The following is a 22329-nucleotide window of genomic DNA, read 5'->3' as shown; positions in this document are numbered from 1 at the left end:
TAAAGGAGAGCGATTTTATCTACTCCATCTCCTACTCCATACCACAAATTTTTTGTTTCTTCTTACCACAAATCTTTAAAATAAAAACATTCATTTAATCCAATCCAATCATCTGTATCAAACGATGCTTAATATTCAATTATATACTTTCTTTTTTCACTTCTTTCTTATGATGTGGATATATCTTTATTTTTTGTGTTGAGTGTAAAGCTGGATTTATAGTTAGGTGAAGGTGAATGCATGGAGTTTGTGGAAGATGACACTCATACTCCTTTAATCTTTTATAGTGGTTTTGTCAACTCGTTATCACTTATCAGAATGAGATGCCTCGAAGAGCTTTGTTAAACACCATAGGTTGATAAAATAAAAATAAAATAATATAAACAACGTTTGAACCGTTCAAATCAAAGTAATTAGCATGGTTGTTTTTAGGTATTAATTAGTATGGTTTGGCTGTAAAAAAGTGTTGATCCAATCAGTTCTACGTTGTACTCGAGATGCTGTAAGTAAAAGAAAAAAAAAAACTCTATCCAAGATAAATCACTATTTTCAATCAAACCACAATTAGTTTGCTTTAACTCGGTTTGCATTATTTATTAACCCGGTAAAGCGCATAACAGAAGACCATATATAACAGTTAAATTACAATTGACGACTGATGTGACAATTTGAAATCTTATATCAAATTTTGTACTTAACTAACCGAATTGTTAAATGTTATTTCTTATTAATATAGGGCTTTAAATGCATGTATTTATTAAAAAAAACTATTCAAACAAAAAATTTATTAGTTGAAATATTAGTGGAATAAGGAACCCACAATTAAAGTTAATTAAAAATAAATTTAACGTTGATGTCAAATTTAACTCCTAATCACAAAGGTTTTAAATTCAGTCAGTAAATAACATTTCGGTTAGAGGGATTTTTTATGTTAAATATGCACAACCACATCTCTACCTAAAATTTGACACCTCATTTGAAGATGCTCTAAACATCCTTAACAATTCAATTCATCTTCGACAGTGAAAAGTTTTCTCAACTATTGTTCCATTCACATAAGAAAACATGAAATATTTGCTTAATAATAGACGATTACCTAAGAACACCCTCTTTGTGAGGGTAAAATCACCATTGTATCCCTTTTTAATCAAATAAGTTTAATATTAATTTCCATAAATAAAGGTGAAATAGTAATTTTACACTGGCTTCCCTGCGTCCTATTTTCTTCTATTTTTGTTTTGTTTTGTTTTTCTCTTTTTGTTACTTGTTCTATAATAACTTCCTGCGCATGTGTTGAAATTGCTAGTGCTTATAAAGAAAAGTGACCAAACCAAACCAGTTGCTAAATGGACTGGGACTGGTTTGGTTCAGTTATGTTGCTAATTAGAGTTCAAAATTACACCAATCAATACCATATTGGTTTGGTACTACAGGTCGAACCCTAAATTACTTCAAACCAGACTATGTTCAACCCTACTTATATGCACAAACGTATCAATATTGATTGAAATATGCCTCACAAAGAAAATTTTAGTCACTTTTTTGTTTCTACTTTTCCACTCTATCGTAACAACAAAGAGGGATTTTTTTTTTTGGGGGGGGGGGGGGGGGGGGGGGGGTGGGTGGGTGATGCGGGGGACACGAAGATGATGCCTTTATGATAATTGAAATGTGCTATGTTCAATCCTACATATATGCACAAACGTATCAATATTGATTGAAATATGCCTCACAAAGAAAATTTGAGTCACTTTTTTGCTTCTACTTTACCACTCTATCATAAAAACAAAGAGGAATATTTTTTTTTGGGGTGGGGGGGGGGGGGGGGGGGTGGGTTGTGTGGTGGGAGTGTTGGTGGCGGGGGCGGGGGACACTAAGATGATGCCTTTATGATAATTGAAATGTGCCATTCCACACAATTTTAAGTTTTGATGACTTGGAACATTTTGGTAGGTAAGAACTAAGAATTGATCAAATATTAATATGTGCCATTTCTTTTGCTACCAAAAACATGAGCTGTAAGTGGGACAATCACTGATAAATGTGGCACATGTCTTGGTATATACGTATCCAACCGAACCCATGCCATATAAATACAATTAGGTGTGTCTAGCTTGCATATTATCCCAAGATTTGGAATGTGAGTATACCACCCTAACTCGACCCATCACCAAACTTTTTTTATTTCATTATCTTCCAAATTATTGGGTTATTATGACCATGCACAAATCAAGTGACACATACACACACATATATATATATATATAATCATTATCTCGACAGTCAGATATTAAACTATTATCGAGCGGAATCTAACTTAGTTAAAATTTCAAATTGATAATGATCATCTAAGTAGTCATACCATATATACAATTGCGCTAAAAATCTCTAAAGAAACGGAAAAGAGGGCGGTCTTAGGTTTGAGCTGCATAAAGCGTCTAATGCTGGCTTGATTTCTTTACTGGTTTTACCTCAGATTGAACTCAATCATAGGCTTAACAATGAGTTTGAAAGTGAAAGTGATCCAAACTGATCCACCACTATCCAAAATGAATGAGTTTAGAAAATTTCTCTTGCACCAACTTATAAAAGCTTATGTATCAATATGAATGCACGCCAAACACGGTTTTTTTTTTTAATTTTATTTATTTTTTAACCGTAGGTAAAAAGCATTCAATTTAAAAGTTAAAACTAATTGGATGCGAATATCAATCTACAATCAATTGGTTGTGAACATCAAATCTAAAACCAATTGGATGGTGTAATGTTCCACTAATCTTTTTGGGAGTTTGAACTTTTTTTTTTTTGTGAATGATAAAAATTTACATGGTACAAAAAAATGATTTCAATTTTTAAAATCATATTTAATCCTCCTTCCCTTCCATATGTTCTGCCTTTTTTTTTCCCTCCCAGATACTGCGAGCCAACCCATCTCCCTTCTTCCCATCTACTTTCCCCCCTCAATTTCCCCCTCTTTCTCCCTAAGAAAAAAACCCTCACTATTTGTAGTTTTTCTCCCGTGCTCCGCTCTCAATTGTCTCTACCGGTTTGAGAGTCGGTGGCATGTGGGCTCGGCGTTCTTCTCCGCTTTTCTGGCTTTTATTGTCGGCTTTTGTTGCTTTAAATTCATTTGGTTTCCACCTTTCTTAGCTCCCTGTTGCCCCTTTTCAAACCCCAACCTCCAGCCTCCTCTATCTTTTCCCTTAGCAGCCCACCCTCATAATTCATCCTCACCCCAACTTTTGCTCAGATACTCGAGCGACGAGCCGAAGATGGAGGCCATGTCCATTTTCGTCCTCATTACCCATACCCGGACCGGCATGCCAGATTTCCCTCGAGGCCAAGTGCTCTTCGACTTATACCAAAGTAGGGGTATTTCATATACCCCTTTAGCCTTACCACTCAACCATCTGTTTCTGTATTTGTATATAATTGTAGGGGTTAGTGAAGGTGATTTTGATTCAGTGGCTATAGTTCGGAACAGCGTTCCTGGTGACAAAATTTGGTTGCAGGTTTGTAACTTTTGTGATACGGTGTCTTGGTTGAATTGATCACTCAATCATTTTCTCTAGTGCGGCTACTAGCAAGGAGTTCATGGCGGTGGCGGCAATTCTCTGTGCTTGGATGATAGGAACTAGAGTTTTGTTATTTTATGTCTTTTGGGTTATTGGGTTGGGCTTTATGTGTGTTTGGATTCTCCAAATGTACTTTGTGTTGGCCTTGTGTAACCCTATTTTTATGTTTAATGAATTTAAGTTTTTGACTGACAAAAAAAGTCATACTTAGTATGGTTTTATTTTAACAGGATGATAATCTAAACTATTCTAATATACAGGAAAGAGGATCTAACTGGCCAAAAAGACTGTCCTGGGCTAATGGCTTAACGCCCATTACCAATAAATAATGAAATTGCATCCGAAGTTCTCATTTTGAGTCTCTTACGCAATATTACTTACATAAAAGGGAAGACGAAAAGATGATATCAAAATTTGAACGAAATAAGAACATTTTCACCCCTAAAAAGCCCACGGGCAATATGCAATTCAATCTCCCAAGTGAATGGTAACTGCCTTTAGTGAACAGTAACTGTCCAAGTGCATCTTCACCCGTAAACTGAATAACCTAGGCAATTCATATTAAAATATTATTAAATTTTTTAATAAAATAATAAAAGATAATTTTATTTTTAATTTCGGATGATAATAAAATATTGGTTGAAAGTATTTGAAAATATATGAAAATATTGAAATGTGGTGTAAGGTGAAAGAACATGGTTAAGTATTTATAGAAAAAATTATTATTTTTAATATTTTTAATTAAGTTTTATGATTTTTTATAATTTGTATTTTTAATTAATTTTAATTGTAGCTGATATCAGCCTTGCGTAACATGTCCCAGGGACTAGGCTAGTCAATTTTAGCATAGGTAAGCAACTAGGCTCCCCCAGAGCCCATTGGATTGGGATGAGGTGGAGGAGTTTTGGGGAGAGGGAAGGGATTTTGAAATAGGTACCAAAAGGAATATCCTATATATAAAAATTATAATCTGCTGGACTAACTAGTCAAGCCCGCTAGTCAATTAAGATAGATTTGTTAGTCGATAAACAAAGATTCAATAACCAATTTCAAATACCAAAAGCTATACTTGTTAGCAAGGCCTCAGTTCGTTCCAATTAATGTGTCAAGTGAGCATAATTGTGAGCACATACTAATTTAATATTCAAGTGATACATGTAGTTGTATATGTATGTGAGATATGTGACACAATATAAATAACTTTGTCAACAAGATGTTTTTAGCCGGAAAAATCCACCTCTGGGCTAAAACGGGGGACTCTCCACTGAGTCCAATCTACTAGTATAATCAAGGTTGTTACAAAGTACCACAAAGCTCAATTCCTAGATCTAGTCTACAGGGTAGCTTTACCTTTGTGTAACCTTGCCTCACACAAGATGGATTCCTTCAGTCTTCACAAAGTCCTCAGCTCTTCACCTTATGACACCGAAAATGTATTGTCTCCAGTCTTCACATGATAGTAGCTCCTCCTGAACTCTTACCTTGTGGCGCTGAGACTAACACACGAACCATGCATATGATGATATGTCAATCATATGCAAATTTGGATTCAAATGTCCAGTCAGTTTCTCCAGTCAAACTATTGAAGGAACTTGATGAGAATCCTAAAATGTATCAGTTTTAAAGATTTGAAACTAGAAACACTTGACCACAAATTTAATGCAAAACCACAAAACAATGCAACTCTATCATTCAATGATTGGGTGTTTAATGCATGAAATAAGGTTTTGCAATTAGGGTTTCATAAATGAAGAACAAAGAGGAAGGTGAGGCTTTAATGCCTTTTTCTCTCTTTCTCTCTTTCTCTCTTTCTTTCTCTAGGAATATGATATGAAAACCCCAAGGAAGAAGTGAAAATCTAGCTAAAGAATATATGCAAAAGGGATGTTTCATTTCAGCTAGCAAGGACAAGGAACATGTGTCACATTAAAAAACAATCTAGGCAGATCCACAGCAAAAAACTCGTAACCAGCAAAAAGGTGTTAGTCAGTCTATGTGGGCAGGTGTTAATTTGTGTGCCTAGCTTGCTGGAAATCTGTGTGCAAGCTTGACTAGACAATTAAGCTAGTCATAATGAAGCAGGAATGTAGACATGAAATGCAAATGCATGAACAAACATTTTGAAGAGAGATGCGCCACTTCGTTGAACATTTCTTCCCAGTAGACACAGCCCATAAACAGAGAAAAGCCTAAAGCTAGATTAAGCATGTGGTACAATTACAATGTTGACAAGGAAAGTCAAACCTAAAAATCTAGACTTCATAGATTTAATCCACTATCCCTTCAGGAATTTGAGAGGGGTGGAAGTGCTGCTATAAGGATCATTGATCTCTTTTTAATCAGAAAATGAAGAAAAGAAATAAAAAGGGGTAAAAATGATCTTAGCTCCATATACTTAGTATTTTTATTCTGCATACAAAAAAAAATAAAAATAAAATTGATCACAGTTGTTCAATTTTTGTAGGTGATTTTTGCTACCCACTCATTAGAGGAAAGACTTAAATGGAAGAGGGTTTATCGGCCTTGTGCATCTTCTTCCAATAATATAATGATATGTATAAAACTTTTAACACATGACATTTTATATTATTAAATCAGGATGCTACATAGCATTAAACCCATTCCAAGTAAGTTGCAGTCACGCCATAGTATTATTTAAGTACGAAAAAAGAAGAAAAAAAAAAACTAAGGACGTGTTAGATTGGCACTATATATAATATTTATATTTCTTGGACTTGTGGAGAAATCCTTACTCCTTAGAGCATCTCTAATAGAAATGAGTATGTTTATAATTGGGTAATGTTAGGGAGACTAAATTTGCAAACTAAATGATGTGTCACCAATAGAAATGAGCATGTTTATCAACGCCTAAGTAATAAACCAATCATCAACTTCCATGTTCTTTAGTTTTCAAAATTTAGTCTACAAATTAAGTTTCCATAGCATTACTCTTTATAATTTGGTTATGTTCATTGAAGATGATTGGACTTAGATTTTTGTTATAACATTTTTCCTAATTGGCATAGGTTAAACTCAAATCTTATATTGAAACCCAAATTTAAATCTCAACTTCATGGGAGACTTATATACGAGTTTTAAATCTTTGATGCCGTAGAGAACCGTATACTACCAAATATAAGATTTAAGTCCAAATTTTCTGATGCGCTAAACATGCTCTTACTAATGTCCTTAATTTGATCTCAACGAAAAATGATAATATCTTACCCACTTATCTTAACTTTCCATGCAACCAGTCATTTAATATTCTATATAGCTACAAGACTACCATACAAAGTTCGCATTCTGCCGTTCAGTCAAACGAACACACAACGCGTGGCCCATAGAAGGCAGCACCGCCACAGGGACCATGGCCTCGGAAGAAGAGAACATAAGCCTAAACCCCAAACCGTCCCCACCGTCCAGTCAACGTTCGTGCATGGCCATTGGCAATAAGTCATAGAACCACTAAGAGTATTTGTAAACGCATTTAACACATATAAAAATCGAATTAGCTTTGTTTTGTACGTGGGTTAAGAAACCATTCCCCACTTATCCAGGGTTGTGCCTTGTCCCTGTTCTTTAAATTGGAGTTCCCGAGCTTTCAAGTTGGGTGAAACCCTAATTTCATAATTTCATTTCTTTGTTTTTTCATGGTTTGATCTGTTTTTTTGTGTAAGGGGAAACCTGAATTCATGGGAGCTCAAAGCACTAGGTTCCTGTATGTGTTCTTGTAATATATTCTGTCTCATTCACTCACTCTTTCTGTCCTTGTTTTCGACGCGAAACAACTTTTCACATCCTCACATTATATATAAGGAGTCTGTTGGGAAAAAAAAAGAAAAGAAAAGGGTTTTGATTTGTTCTTTGTGTAGAGCTTTCAAGATTGGAAGAAGGTCAGTACAGCAAATCAAATCTCTTTCTCACTAGTGTTTTTATGAAGCCTCCATTTCCAAGCCAATTTTACAAAATCTTCCTTCTTTTTAAAAATATTTCCCAACAGTCCTTTTCAACCATACGTAATTCTGGCGTTTGGAAGTTTTTCTTTCTGCTTTTAAAAAAAGCAAAAGTTAAAAGCAGTTTCGCTGGTGTGTACACTTCCAAATTCCACCAATACTAAACCCTTACTGTTTGGTCATCAGAAGTAGATTTTTTTAGTGTTGGAGCAGTTCATTTACTGTGGTTTGGTTCAACCAAACCAATTTCTGGGATAATTATACTCATTTTCTTTTAATCATGTCTTAATCTACCGTTGTGTGCTAACCTTTACCTCTGAATTGATCTATATCACAGAACAAGGACAGGCCAAAGCCATCAATTGTGGGGGTTTTGATAGGAGCCCACTACCAATGAGCACAAACAAGAAAGGCAATTTCTGAGTAATTAGTCAGAACATTTGGAAAAATCTTTCTGCAGAAAGACATAGAATTAAGAAATGGAAAGTGGTTATTTTTCAGCTTGGAAGAGTAACACCGATTCTTTGCATGGCTTGTTGAATGTGGAAGAAGCCGAAGAGCTGAAAATGGCGGCACCATTGCCTGCGATCCCCCAGCCACAAACCCCACAGGAGCCTATGGAATTCTTGTCCAGATCATGGAGTCTTTCAGCTTCCGAAATTTCAAAGGCTCTTGCTCAAAAGCAAAAACAATTTTCCGTCGAAAAAAGTCCCGAAACATTCCCAGAAGCAACTGTTGTGCCACAGCTAGTAAGCTCAATTTTCCTTAACTCGAAGAAATGTTCATGTCAAGTATTATCCTACTTTGTATTGAACTTTGTTGTGATCATCGTTGTTGTAATTGGCTACATAAATCGTGATTTAATTTCAATTTTGGTTCTGTTTTTTATATTGTTTTGATTCTTTCTTGCAGGCAAGCAAGATCATAAAATCTGTCAACAATCGGAGAACGGGGTCTGTCGGAAAATGGTTCCACCATACGGAGTTGAGTAGTAGTGCAGTGAAGAAGAAAGACAAGGAACGGGTAGAAAGGGCGCGAGTGCATTCTGCAGTCTCCATTGCAGGTGTTGCTGCAGCCTTGGCTGCTGTAACAGCAGCAGAGAACTCGAATGGTTCTGGCTCGAAAACCACCATGGCTTTGGCTTTGGCTACAGAGTTGCTGGCATCACATTGCATCGAAATGGCTGAGTCAGCTGGCGCTGATCATGATCGTGTGGCATCTGCTGTCAGATCAGCGGTGGACATCCGGAGTCCCGGTGATCTTATGACTCTTACAGCAGCAGCTGCTACAGGTACTTGCTCACTTCCCAAAAAAAAAAAAGTTGAGCTTTCGAATGGAAAGCTGATGTACCAAGTAATGAACTTCTTGTTTTATGCCATTGATTGTAAATTGATACGAACTTACGAAGTCTTTCTTTAGCTTTGCGAGGAGAATCTGCGTTGAAAACAAGACTACCAAAAGAAGCAAGAAAGAATGCTGCAATTAGTCCCTATGATAAAGGAATGGGTGAAAGTCCTTCGGTTGGTGCTTTTTATAGTAAAGTGGAAGAGCAGCAAGATCCTCCCTGTGTTGGAGAGCTACTGCAACTTACAGGAAAAGGTAACGTATTAAACTCGTCTATATTAACTAAATCAGACTCCAGATGATATAAAAAGTACCGGAAACTCTAATTCTTATGGAAAAAACAGAAATGCATAAGAACTAAATCCTCTTAGCCTTATAAACATGATGTTCTTCTCATGAAATCAGTCGAAACTTGAATGTGTCAAATGGACTTACATGTTGCAATGGGTGTATACAGGTGTTTTACAATGGAAGCATGTCTCTGTGTACATCAACAATAAATCTCAGGTACAAAATCGAGTGAAAGGAATAATCTGGAGAATGATTCAGATAGAAAAATGGCATTCCTAATTCGTATGTTATCTTTTCAGGTCGTAGTTAAACTCAAACGTAAGCACGTTGGAGGAGCCTTCTCCAAGAGGAAGAAATGTAATGCTTCTGCACAAATTCTATGTTCTATTTACAGTACTATGGCCTTGTTTGATAGGGAGGCGGAGGACTAGCTTGGATAGGACTATTCACTACCATTCTTGTGGAGATTAGTAGGGATATCTTTTCATCATGAGTAGCCTTCAACTTGGACAAAAATATGGAAGTTCTCATCCATTTCTTCCTTCAAAACGCCTTCAATGTAGTGAATAGTCCTAAGTTAGTCTTTTCTATCAAACGAGGCCTATATGTTATGTCTTCGTTCATATCTGATCTGTATGTTTGTTGTGTTGGTACTAGGTGTTGTTTATGGAGTCTGTGATGAGACTTCTGCCTGGCCATACAAAAAAGAAAGGGGAATTTCAGAGCAGGTCTATTTCGGTCTCAAAACCGGACAGGGTCTACTGGAATTCAAGTGCAAGAACAAGGTCCATAAGCAAAAATGGGTTGATGGGATCAAAAGCCTTGTTCGCCGAGTCAGCTACATTGATGAAGCTGAGCACTCTTTGGGATTTTTAAGTATAAGTAATAGTATATGATTCACTTCGTCACTTGTACAAGTTACCACAAATAAAACTTTTACTATGCAGTATACTTCTTTTACAAGCAAGAAGGAATATTAGGTTTTGAACAATTCATTGTTCTTATAGGTTACAAGATGGCGAATTTTGTGGTCGGATATGAGTGTTTGTGCATGGTGCCATCAGAAATTGTTCGTTTTCTATATGAAATCCAGAAAGTTTATTTCAAAATTCAGAAGCTTTATTTCATATCATTCAATAAAAGAAACATCGTCTATTATTTCACCTGTGACATCCGCATGAACACTTGGCCTCGACGCAGGTTTTGATATTGCATTCAGTAGGACAGAAGTTGGTGCAATCTGAATCGCTGGCACATTTTGAAGATGAGATTACTCTCTCAGCAGAGTGTTCAGGGCCAAACGGGCACACACAAACGCCAGCAGAACACTTGCTTGGCAACTCTAAACATTTCTCCTTGCAGTGATCAGCCTTACATTTGTCTCTGCAGTCAGCATCATGGGCACATTTGTATTGCTCGTGGTCAGCTTCTGCTCCTACCATCCTTCTCAATGGGATACCTAGGATCCAAAACTTTTGCTTAGATTACTTCACACACAGAGGCTGCTTAGCATTACGGTCTAGTGGTATTTTTCTTCATTTCTAAGTGAAAGGCCTTAGATTTGACTTAAGAGAGAGAGAGAAAGAGAGATTAATTACGTTGGATTCCCTCAATAGTAACAAATAAAATCTCTCTTTTAATAGTGAAAACAAAATCTAACTTTCTGTCCTTATTTAAATAATTTTTTTAGTGAAATGGTTTCCGCATGTATTTTCTCCTTCTGCACACTATTTATTTCTGTTTCTTGATTCTTGTGTGAACGATAAGTCAAATAACTTGAGATGTTATGGTGTAAGAAACAAGTTGTAAGATCTGATGTGCCTTTGGCAACTTCTCTGACTTGTGAACTGGAAGAAAATTTGTAGAACGACGATGAGTCAAATACGTTGCCACAGCCATAGTATTCCATAAATTTTCTTCCCTGTTATGTATGACGAGTGTTTTTTCATGACAGGTAAAACTGAAAGTACACTCGCTAACGTTCGAAATCTGGTACACAACAAATTTGTAAGACTTGCAGAAAAATGGCAAACATGTATTGCAACTTTTCATACAAATGATTTTAATGTACAAACAGAGTTCAACCACCTCTTGACAGATCTATGATCTTTTTTTCCATCAAAATACAACAGTCTTGTTATCCTCGTAAGGTAATACTCGCAGCTCACAGTATGACTTGATAGCCATCGTTAGGCATTGTTTTTCGAGGTTCTCCGATTTCTGCACAAAAGTCTGCAAATTATCTCTGTGTGAAACTCTCGCAACCTGCATATTGGATCAGATGTCTTATAACTTTATGAATTGCAACAATTACTCTCATTGAATATCAATGCTTGGTTAATAGATCTAATTGCCAAAGCTCCGTTGAGGGGCATTGCGCACAGATATTATTTACAACATATAATATAAATGCAAGTCTGTTTCTGAACAATTTGCAATAACTACCTAAGATGATTTGGTGTATGACCAAACCACTGGTTGAGTCACCATATAACAGAAATCAGCAAGTTTTGTACAAATTCTTCAGAAGCATATACTTTTCGTACTACCTTCAATAACAAAATTTATGCACTAACAATTACAGAATGTAACCCACTACCCCTCCATATTAAATTTATAATCATGGTACCAGAACGGATTATTAATTGGTGGATCGAGCCATGATGATTCGATAGAGCGCTAAAGCTAACCCAAGGCCCTCTGTGCCTGACCATTTGATCATCACTCATAAATGCCAGGGACAAGGATTATCAGGTTCTCCTCCAAAAACAATTTCCCTAGTTAATGAAATGCATCTTGAACTAAGAAATATATTCAAGAAGCTAATAAGGGCGTCTTGACTAATTTCAGTAACTGGGTTCACTGCTAATCCTTACAGTAGATGGTATCCATCCATCACATGACCTAGACAGTGACGGGCCTATGTATTGGCCATGGCTTCACCGGTTTTTAATTTCTTATTCTAAAAAATATGGTACAATATTTGATAACATGGTACAAATTTTGAAATAAGTAAATGAACCCCCCAAGTTTAAACAAATTTAGAGTGGCCCCCTTATTCTAGTTCTGCCCTGGACCTAGCGTTTCCCACAGCACAGAAGCACAGTTGTCACACCAAACCTGAAGTATACATGGTTTTATCCAAGATAATTTGGCTTCACAGTCTTTCAATTCAAATTGTCTCTAGTACTTGAACACAGTGAGTTCAATTTGGGAAGTCCCTACTACCCTAGCGAATTCTATCTGGAATTATTGATCCAAAATGCGGTCGAACATTCGTAAACGCTGATTATTGAGAGACGAACATTTACCATATCATTCCCATATTGTAGTGAGATTCTGACAGTAGGCCACTTGAAAGCATTATGACTTGTAGAACTTAGATATATTTATGTTTAACTAGGACTATGCCACCCAACCATGTCATGGGTGGGTAGCAAAGTCATTGTTTCCACTATGATCTACATTATAAGTAACTTGTTTCAGCTGTTTGATCTCGTCATATTTTCATCTCAACTTGCCTAGAAAAGACCAAAGCTTTCTATGGATCAAAGTAAACGCGTAATACTATCAAAAAACAACAAACACGAGAATAATCAGCAATCAACGCCAAAAATCAGCTTATACTGTCAGAGACACAAAACCAAAAATACAGCACAAGGATTTCAAAGCCTAAACAAGGGTAAATTTCATAGCAGCAGTAAAGAACTTCATATTTACCATCTGTTCAATAATAGGCCCAGCATCAAGTTCTTGCGTCACAAAATGAGTTGTTGCGCCAATAAGCTTCACCCCTGCATCAAAAGCCTGCGAACATAATCTAGCAAATTAAACATGTATAGACAGTTAGGATGAAAGTATAGATATACTTTAAAGGGCAACAAACACAGAGAATGACGAGAAGTGTGAACCTGTTTAGATGGTTTTCCACCTTTGAATGACGGCAAAAGGCCATGATGAATGTTAATTATATCCTTTCCATAGCTCTTTAAAAAATCACCGGATAATATCTGCGTAAATAAAAACAATTCTTAAGTTCTTAACTGCTCGTTTAACCCCTTTTGCAACAAATAGTCCACTTTCTCTATTCTTTTGTTTTCTTCCTTAATTTAAAGAGTTTTTGACTCCTGAATATCAAACCAATTAACTGATTCTTTATAACATATAGTAATCGTCGAGTAAAAGCTACAAGGGTGGATGCTTTAGGTTTTGAAAGATTTCAATCTAACTATTTTGACTGTTATAATGTAAGGACAGGAGAAAGCGTGTTCCTCCAGTCATCACTACAAACTTCAAAACAATTTATAAAGTTCGAAATGATAATTGAATGGTGAAAACGTAACCTGATTTACCTGCATGTACCTGGCAAGAACTAAAAAATCAGTGTTTTGAACCAACTCCAGTATCTCCCCTTCTCTTTTGTCATCCATGGTTGTATTTAGATAATGGTAAGGTATACCGTGTCTTTCTAGAAAACGATGCACATGGGTGTTCGGACCTCGATGATGATTACTGAGGAAAAACAATGCTACAACCACAGTCAAAGTTCTGAGAACCAAAATTATGAACTAAAACAGTGAAAAACCTCCAAAAAGCTCACCTTATTACACAAGTTATATCTACTGGAAGCCTGCCTTCCTGCCACTGATGTAATAAATCAACCAGGCAATGATCCTGCAGCAGCATAAAGGTGGTTTTATAACGCACAACATCATAATCTAAAACAACGTGGGTGTATGACTATCAGTGTGTACACCTATAAGAAACTTTACAAATGGCAACACCTGTTTTGAGACAAGGACACCAATCTTATACTTGGGGTCAAGATTTGGAACCCGGACAACAGATCTCATTGCAGAGTATGTTAACGACAGCTTATGGAAATCCTCATCCATTTCCTTTCTTGGCCATTTAAGAGGATCGAAAATAAATTCGCTGCCAAGTTGCAGAGAGTTAGATTTTTTATCTGTGCAGCTGGTTCTATTAAACTAAAGAATACGTGCAATTTGACATATTGCATCAAACAATAGCAACCTGTGAAACCGACATGCTCCATTGCTCTAAACTGATTTCTGTAAAACAAACTGACATTGGAGTACTTTAATCTTTATTTCCTTTTAACTAGCAAACCCCATTGATTGAATTACTAGATTTCGCATCATAAAAATATCACACAGTTCCAATAACAATCATATAAAATTCACTTCAAGCTTTGACATTTGTTATCAATCCATCCAAACAAAACCAACCAGAAAAATTCATACTTTTTATAAAAATAAAAAATAAATTTGACTTTGCAAATGAAATCTGAGGAATTTGGCAAATGAATCAAGCAGAAATGGCAAAAGGGTACCTTCTGGAATAAAAAACGTGCTTGTTTTCGGGCACGAAGATGCTGGCGCCGAGAATGTTTCCGCCTTTAGAAGCAATGCAATCCGATAGCTTGGCCACAATCCCAACTGCATCCTATTTCCAATAAAACCCATTTTCAATCCCTTATAACCTGTTTGGTTTCCCAGAAAATAGAAAGAGAGAAAATGAAAGCCAGTGCAAATCTGCACGCAGAGAGACAGAGAGAGGACTTACGGGGCAATGGAAGACGTGGATTCCGTAGGAGAGAGGGGGGAGAGAAGATGAAGAGTCGAGGGGCTCCCCTGGGAATCTCAAGGACTTGAAGGGCCTCTTGGCAAATCCGAAAAGCTTGGGGAGGCTTGGAGCTGCCCTTTGGACGAGGTTCATTTTCTATCTCTCTGTCCGTCTGTGCTGCAAATGGTGGCGCGCCTATCCTTTTACCTTCTCCACAAACTGAAGCTTAAGTCCGTACTCTGGTGTCGTTTTTGTTTACAGTCGACTCGGTGCCAAGTTCCAACTGCCACTTCCCAAAAAGACTTAAAGAGGGATTTAACTAATTCTTTTTGGACAATTGTCGAATTGCTTAAGCCACTTCGTACTGCGATCTAATGATATTTTTTTTATTTATAAGTGAAAGGTCTTATGCTTGATTCTTGCCAAATGCGAATTTGAACCACATTATTATGGCTAGCCCATTGTGAGGCTTGACTTATTCCATTACCTCGTAATATAGATAATATTGCTTGTTAAAAAAAAAAAAAATGGTGAATTACTTTAGTGGTTATAGTCTTTCCTTTCAGTCCATTGTATTTTAGATTTTTTTTAAATGTAATGTATTTTTCTCTACTTGTAAATAGGATGTCTAAATTCGACACTCGTGAATAACACATTTAATACCAAAATATAAACGGTTTTCACACCAAAGTGTAAGTATATCATTGTATTAAACACTGACGGTTTCCATATAGCCTAAACTTAACCAATCCAAACTAGTTACAGTTTGATTCTATTCGGACCTATATTACCTTTTTTTTTTTCTTCTTGAAACTAAAACCGTTTGATTTTGCCACTTAGTACTACGGTCTAATAGTATTCCTCTTCACTTGTAAGTGAGAGGAGATTCTCGCCAAAGGCAAATTTAAACCACATTATTGCTAATCCATTGAAGGCTTAACCCATTTCCTCACCCCCTAATATCGTTTGTAAAAAAAACGGTTTGATTTTTATTAGTTTGGTTTGGTTTGGCTGATTTGAAAAGTTGGACCAGTTTAATACTTATCCCTAATATTATGCATTGTGTTTGTTTGGTTACATGCAATGCTCGATTATCCTAATCGTTACTCACTTTTATTCACAATCCCTGCCACTTAGGCAAATACCTATTAGACACATTTAGGGTTATGGAATGATGAGGGTTGGTGCGGTTGATTCCAATCAAGTGATCAATATGTTGAGGAGTTGGTTGATTGTTGTTGACATGTTCTTTTAGGGTGCTTTTCGAGACCTTGCAGGGTTTTGGACGTTGTTAGGGTATGTTTACTTAACAAAATCGAAAAAAAAAAAAGATGAAGAAATTGGGAAAATTTTTATCTTTTTTTTTTTTTTTTCTGGACAAACAACAATATCAACACTAAGTGGAAGGAGAGTGGGCTTATTACAAGTGAAGAGGAATACCACTAGATTGCAGTACTAATAGAAAATTACGGCTTAATTTTCATGTATTGCATAATTTGGTATATAAGTACACAAAAATATCCTTCCTAATAAAAGACTCTAATATTTACATAATATTTACGTTCCTATTTCCCTAAAGATTACTCACGCCAATACTCATTCTCAAGTTAGAGCATAGATGTCACATGTGCCCAACTTGATAAGTGAGTCACCAAAAATCTTAATACACACAACATGAGTGAGAATATCTGTAAGTTGTTCTTCCGAGTTCACAAATGGTATTGACACAATCTTCTTCTCCAACTTTTCCTTAATGAAGTGTCGATCAACATGATTCTTTGCGATCTCTCTTGCCGACTTATTGTCACAGTACAAATTCATTGCCTCTTTTTGTTTGAAACCAAGACCCCAATGCAACTTATGCAACCAAAGGACTTCACACACTCCATGTGCCATGCCTCTAAACTCAGCCTCCACAGAAGACCTAGACACCACCTTTTGTTTCTTACTCCTCCAAGTAACTAAATTTCCTCCAACGAACGTAAAGTATCCAGATGTAGAACGTCTATTAGTCACATCACCTGCTCAATCAGCATCAGTAAACCCCTTAATTTTTTGATGACCGTGATTTTTATACAAAATTCTCTTCCCCGGAGCAGACTTTAAATATGCTAAAATTCAGATAACCGCAGCCATATGATCTACACTCGGTGAATGCATAAATTGACTCACCACACTTACTGCATAGGCTATATCTAGACGAGTGTGAGCTAAATAAATTACTCTCCCTACTAATCTCTAATATCTGCCTTTATTCACTGGTTCTTGACTCGGATAAATTCCCAAGTGATGTTTCTCCACAATAGGAGTATCCATAGGCTTACACCTAAGCATACCTGTTTCCTTTAACAAATCTAGAACATATTTTCGTTGAGACAAGAAAATACCTTTGAACGATGCATGCCCTAAACGATGATGAAATAACAATACCTTATATAGATTACTATTACACGACGCACGAACCAAATTAGCTCTTCCAGGAACCACATCATCCACATAATATAGTCCCTCTCTCTTAGTGCCACGCTCAATGATTTCCTTTGTCTAAATATGCTGAAGCAAGCAAAATGAAGGATACATTAATACAACACAATCCAATTTTTCAGTGACTTGGGGTACAGACAAAAAGTGATGGGACAATGATGGAACCAATAAACAATTATGTAAGGGAAGAGAGGGTGTAAGAGACACTGTTCCCGTTCCAACAATAGCATCATTAGAACCATTAGCAGTTGCCACACACTTTCTATGAGGATCTTTCATGGACTGAAACAAAGTTCTATCATATGTCATATGATCCATTGCATCGGAATCTAAAATCCAACCTGTATTGGTCATTGTAATAACAATTGCACAACAGTCATTACACACTGCACATCACTGACAAAACAGCAAGTACGCACAATACTGATACATAACAAACTACGCAATTGTAGACAATCACGTGGCATAATACTGCAATTCCAGCAGTAGACAAACTGATCCATGGACATAAATAGCTAGAATAAATTGTAGCGTACGGTACAAGAGAACAATTCACACATTGCAAGCAGCCACGATTCCTTTTATTTATTTATTTTTTCCAAAATTTTTGCTGAACTTGTAGACAGAATCTGCACACTGATACACAGAACAACTGGTACATGGATAATGTTGCAAATAGAAGGATGAAATACTAGTACTTTACACGCATAGGAACAAAGGCACGATATTGGACAACAAGCCAACCGTAAAAGATAATTTGGATTACTGCCGCACTAAAGACAATAGTAAAGCACGGCAGACAACCCTTTTACACAGGCTGAACTTGAAGTTGCTGCAGCGGAATACAAATACTCTTGCCTAAGCCAAATTGTTTACTATCCACAGGATTAAGTAAAAAAGGTACATTGACAATGGGTGCAAAGCAATCGTATACTAACAATTGCACAACAATTGTACACTATAAAACCCACGAGCGCAACAATACCATTGAACGAAACCAAGCTCTTGATGCCAAATAGAAATTTACAGCTTAATTTTCATGTATTTCATAATTTGGTATATAAGTACATACATTCCTTGTTCTCCAAGGAAACAAAAAAGGACACAAAGAAATATCCTTCCTAATGAAGGACTCTAATATTTACATTCCTATTTCCCTAAAGATTACTCACACCAATAGTACTAAGTGATAAGAAATCAAAGAATTTGGATATTTGATTACGGATTTTAAGGGGAAACTTACGCTTTTTTGATTTCATATGCGTAAGTAAATATGGGGAAAAAAAAAATAAAGAGTGCAATGATTCTCATACTCATATTTTAGTAAACACAGAAAACTCAAGAATAAAAATGATTCAAATTCCTATTCTTGCAAGTAAGCATGTTGTTAGCGTGAAACTTTTTTGGGTGTTTGAAGGATGTTAAGCAGCAAGGCCTTCGTTAATTAAATTGTTGAATAAAAATTCAATGGGTGTTGTGGCTTATTTTACCTAACAGGGGAGAAAGGGGGCGCACGGTACAGAGAGAAGGAGAGAGAGAGAGAGAGAGAGAGAGAGAGAGAGAGAGAGAGAGAGAGAGAAAGAAAGGAAAGAGATGTGTTTGTAGGGTTGTGTAGATGATGTGTTATTCCCCTTACGTCGTGCCTTTATTTATAGTAATAAGGGAGGCAAGAATCCTTTTCCTCCAAGGATTACAAGTCCTAATAGGGAAGAATAACTAGTAGCCAAAACCCTAAGGGAAAAATACTCCTAATCGTAGGGAAAAAGAGTACATTAAGATCAAGCAAGTATACTTCAGGATACTCCCCATGAGTTTGACATAATTCCAAAGAGAACTAACATTGTTATAACTCAGAAAGTTTATGCATACCTATTCCTTGAACAAGCTTTTGAAATGTCACCTTTGGTAGTGATTTAGTGAAGAGGTAGACCAGATTATCTTGTGAACGGATTTGTGTAACTTCAATCTTCTAATGCTGTTGCTATTGATGTGAGAAGAAGAACTTCAACGCAATGTGCTTGGTGTTGTCTCATTTGATGTAACCCTTTTTGAGCTGTTCGATGCATGATGCGTTATCTTCATAGATCGTCGTCGGGACATCATCAACAATAAGGTAAAGATCGCAGGAGCTTCAAATATAGCCCACAATTGCTCTCTGCTAGAAGCATTCCCGAGTTGCTTCGTGTAAGGCGAGAATTTCAGCATGGTTGGACGAAGTGGCAACTAAGGTCTGTTTAGTTAACTTCCAAGAGATTGCGGTGTTTCCAACGGTAAAGACATAACCTATTTGAGAGCGCACCTTGTGCAGATCAGATAAGTATCTTGCATCGGCGTAAACCAACAAGGCGAGAATCAACTTGAGATAAGGGGGCGTAACATTATATGACGATCTGTAAGGATAGAGTAAGCCTAGATCCCTAGTACCTTTAAGGTAATGGAAGATGTCTTTCACACCAGTCCAGTGTCTGGGTGTTACTGTATCTTGCCAAAAGATTAACAGCGAAGGAGATGTCAAGTTTAGTGCATTGAGCTAAGTACAACAAAGCGCCTATCGCATTTAGATAAGGAACTTCGGGCTCCAAAACCTCTTCATCATCATTCTTAGGATGGAAGGGATCTCGTTTTGCATCTAGTGATCGAACGACCATAGGAGTACCCAAAGGCTTTACTTTATCCTCGTTAAAACGGCGCAACACCTTTTGGGTGTAGTTCGATCGATGTACTAAGATTCCATCCTAACGATACTCTATCTTGAGACTGAGATAATATCGAGTCTTTCCTAGATCTTTCATCTCAAATTCCAACTTCAATTGCGTGGCATTTCTCGCGAGTTACTCAAAAGTTCCGATGAGGTTCATGTCGTCGATATAAACTGCTACAATAATAAAATTGGAATGTGACTTCTTAATGAACACGCAATGGCATAGTTTGTTGTTCACATATCCTTGACTAGTCAAATACTCACTAAGATGGTTATACCACATTCTTCTAGATTGCTTCAAACCATATAGTGAACACCTCAGCCAAATTGAGAGTGCGTTATGAGGTTATGGAAATATTTGATCCAATCAATGTAAGTCCTTCGAGAACTTTCATAAAAATTTTTGTATCAAGATCCCTATAGAGATACGCAGTTACTACGTCAATGTCTAAAAATCAGCTAAAAGTAGTTCATGATTAAGATTCTAATCTTTCATAAGGGTAATAGCCTCTTGAAAGTCAGAAACCTACATTTTGGTATTCTTCAGGTCATCTACTTACATAAAGTTTGATTCGAACTTTTTATGACGAGAATGATATTCAGCTACAACCTTCCAGGGAGTACTACAAACACGGGATACATATTCATGGTGTTTGGTGCTTTGCCTTTATTCTTGAAGTTTGGGGGTCTTAGGAGTAAGGTTAGGGTGCTTCTGGGCTTGATTTCCTCCCTTAGATGGGTCTTGGCTCTATTAACCTTGATGGGGTGGCTTCTGGCCGCTTGTACCACTTCTATGTTGGTGTTTTGGGTGTTGGTTTGTGCTATAATGTGCTTTAGGCACAACAGTCGCCTCAGTAAGTCGAGCTTGATGATTTTCCATCAACAACTAATTCTGCTTTTCCGCGAGAAGTAAAACAGAGATCAAATTTGAAAATTTAGTGAACTTTTAAGCCCTATATGGTTGTTGTAGGACAATATTGGTAGCAGAGAAGGTCAAATAGGTATTCTCCAGGAGATCCTCTTCGGTCAAGTTCTCATTACAGAACTTGAGAAGTGATCGGATTCGACAAACTTTAGAATTTTATTCATTCACAGACTTAAAGTCTTGAAAGCACAGATGTTGCTAGTCATGTCTTGCTTCATATAAGAAAATATCATTTTGGTGATCGAAGCGATCAGTCAAAGCGACCTAAAGCGCTCGTGAATCTTCTTGAGCAAGGTACTTGGTTTATAGTGCATCATGAATGTTTCGGATAAAGATCGTGGCAGTGGCTTTCTCAGTTTTGCCAACCGGGGTGTCCGTCCCATCTTCAATGGTAGGATGCAAATTCGTTGCGGTGAAATGGAGCTTCACATTTTGGACCCACTTGAGGTAGTTTTTTCTGGAGACCTCTAAAGCGGTCAAGTTGAGTTTGTTCAAATTCAACATGTCTCTATCAAAAAATTAATGGACATGAATATGGTTAGTGTAATGGAGAAAAAATCAATCCATTCACATAGGAGTAGAACATTCAGGTTCTAATAGACATTTATTGGTTTAAATTTACATGAAAAAACTTGGAGTTTTCACGGGTGATGTTTTTAAGGAAAACTTCAGGTTTTCAAACAAGGGATGCTTCTAGAAACTTCGGGTTTTGAAAGAATTATGAACTTCAGATTCATATGTTCATGCAGACAAACATAAATATATATACAGAAATATGCAACAAGAAAATATGCAAATAGATCTTTAGGTCTCGAATTATAATTGAATTAATTATTTGGACTTCGGGCCAATATTAAAGTGTGGGTGAAAAATTATAAAACCCAAAAATGCCTGCAAAAATAGGCAATTAAACTCGGGGCCTAAAAAATAATGGGTCAAAGCCCATGGGTAGGCTGAGCAGATTGAGACTGTGCGGTCCAGGCCCAAAAACATGGGCTGGGTTGATATGGGTAACATGCCTAAGAAAAGAGGCCCAAAAGGAGCTCTCATCTGGTGCACCAAGAAGCAAGCTAGGGCTGCAGGCTCTATCCGGAGGTATGCTTTGGTGTTTCACAGTGTACGCATATCAGGGGTACGCAATCCTATGTGTTGTGGCACAAGGGAACATCACAACCTTGGGGGGCTGTGATCAGGTGTGTCACGATGCAAATGCATCGACTTACCAGCTACAGGCTGGGATCTGGTGTGGTTCTGTGAACGAGGACACCATAGCCTTATATGTTGGTGTCACATGAATTGAATATGGGCTGCAATATGCAAGCCCAAAACCAATAATTGGTTTTAGCTTTGGGCTGAGAGGAACCAAGCCCTAATTGGGTTTAGGTTTGAACCAAAAACACCCCAGCCATAGCTGGGTGCGCTCATTGGGGAAGAAAATCAGAGCCACCGCTTTAGACGGCCGTGTTTTTG

The 22329-nt window shown here is 37.0% G+C and overlaps 2 protein-coding genes across 9 annotated transcripts; one reads left to right on the top strand and one right to left on the bottom strand.

Moving 5' to 3' along the window:
- Positions 1–7089: 7089 nt before the first annotated feature.
- On the top strand, positions 7090–10272 carry LOC103938010 (VAN3-binding protein). Of its 6 annotated transcripts, none has more exons than XM_048591621.1 (7): positions 7090–7180; positions 7866–8277; positions 8441–8819; positions 8948–9127; positions 9330–9379; positions 9463–9520; positions 9821–10272. In XM_048591621.1, the coding sequence occupies exons 2-7, from the start codon at positions 8008–8010 to the stop codon at positions 10057–10059; spliced, it is 1176 nt and encodes a 391-aa protein (XP_048447578.1). In that variant the 5' UTR covers positions 7090–7180; positions 7866–8007; the 3' UTR covers positions 10060–10272. The 6 variants fall into 6 exon arrangements, with proteins under 6 accessions (XP_048447578.1, XP_048447576.1, XP_048447577.1 ...); XM_048591619.1 differs by having other exon boundaries at positions 7138–7293; XM_048591620.1 differs by having other exon boundaries at positions 7174–7305.
- An 881-nt stretch (positions 10273–11153) lies between these two features.
- Positions 11154–15027, bottom strand: LOC103938009 (formyltetrahydrofolate deformylase 1, mitochondrial). Of its 3 annotated transcripts, none has more exons than XM_048591466.1 (8): positions 14750–15027; positions 14517–14629; positions 13948–14098; positions 13764–13837; positions 13516–13675; positions 13075–13173; positions 12884–12970; positions 11154–11383 (listed from the first exon to the last, which is right to left on the bottom strand). In XM_048591466.1, the coding sequence occupies exons 1-8, from the start codon at positions 14900–14902 to the stop codon at positions 11282–11284; spliced, it is 939 nt and encodes a 312-aa protein (XP_048447423.1). In that variant the 5' UTR covers positions 14903–15027; the 3' UTR covers positions 11154–11281. The 3 variants fall into 3 exon arrangements, 2 of the variants coding, with proteins under 2 accessions (XP_048447423.1, XP_009346277.2); XM_009348002.3 differs by having other exon boundaries at positions 11154–11428; positions 14750–15026; XR_007260901.1 differs by having other exon boundaries at positions 11365–11428; positions 12884–12983; positions 14750–15026.
- Positions 15028–22329: the final 7302 nt, after the last annotated feature.

Source organism: the organism of the source record quoted next, unplaced genomic scaffold, assembly GCF_019419815.1.
Source record: "Pyrus x bretschneideri cultivar Hongxiangsu unplaced genomic scaffold, Pyrus_bretschneideri_v1 Contig34, whole genome shotgun sequence".
NCBI lineage: Eukaryota > Viridiplantae > Streptophyta > Magnoliopsida > Rosales > Rosaceae > Pyrus > Pyrus x bretschneideri.
The sequence above is the reverse complement of the archived record's forward strand: the minus strand, read 5'-3'. Positions and strand labels throughout refer to the sequence as shown.

Coding starts and splice junctions, on each gene's coding strand:
- LOC103938010 (XM_048591621.1), top strand. CDS start 8,008: ATGGAAAGTGGTTATTTTTCAGCTTGGAAGAGTAACACCGATTCTTTG. Junction 9,128..9,329: donor ACTGCAACTTACAGGAAAAG/GTAACGTATTAA, acceptor GGGTGTATACAG/GTGTTTTACAATGGAAGCAT. Junction 9,380..9,462: donor ACATCAACAATAAATCTCAG/GTACAAAATCGA, acceptor TTATCTTTTCAG/GTCGTAGTTAAACTCAAACG.
- LOC103938009 (XM_009348002.3), bottom strand. CDS start 14,902: ATGAACCTCGTCCAAAGGGCAGCTCCAAGCCTCCCCAAGCTTTTCGGA. Junction 14,630..14,749: donor TCCACGTCTTCCATTGCCCC/GTAAGTCCTCTC, acceptor TATTGGAAATAG/GATGCAGTTGGGATTGTGGC. Junction 12,971..13,074: donor GTGGAAAACCATCTAAACAG/GTTCACACTTCT, acceptor TTATGTTCGCAG/GCTTTTGATGCAGGGGTGAA.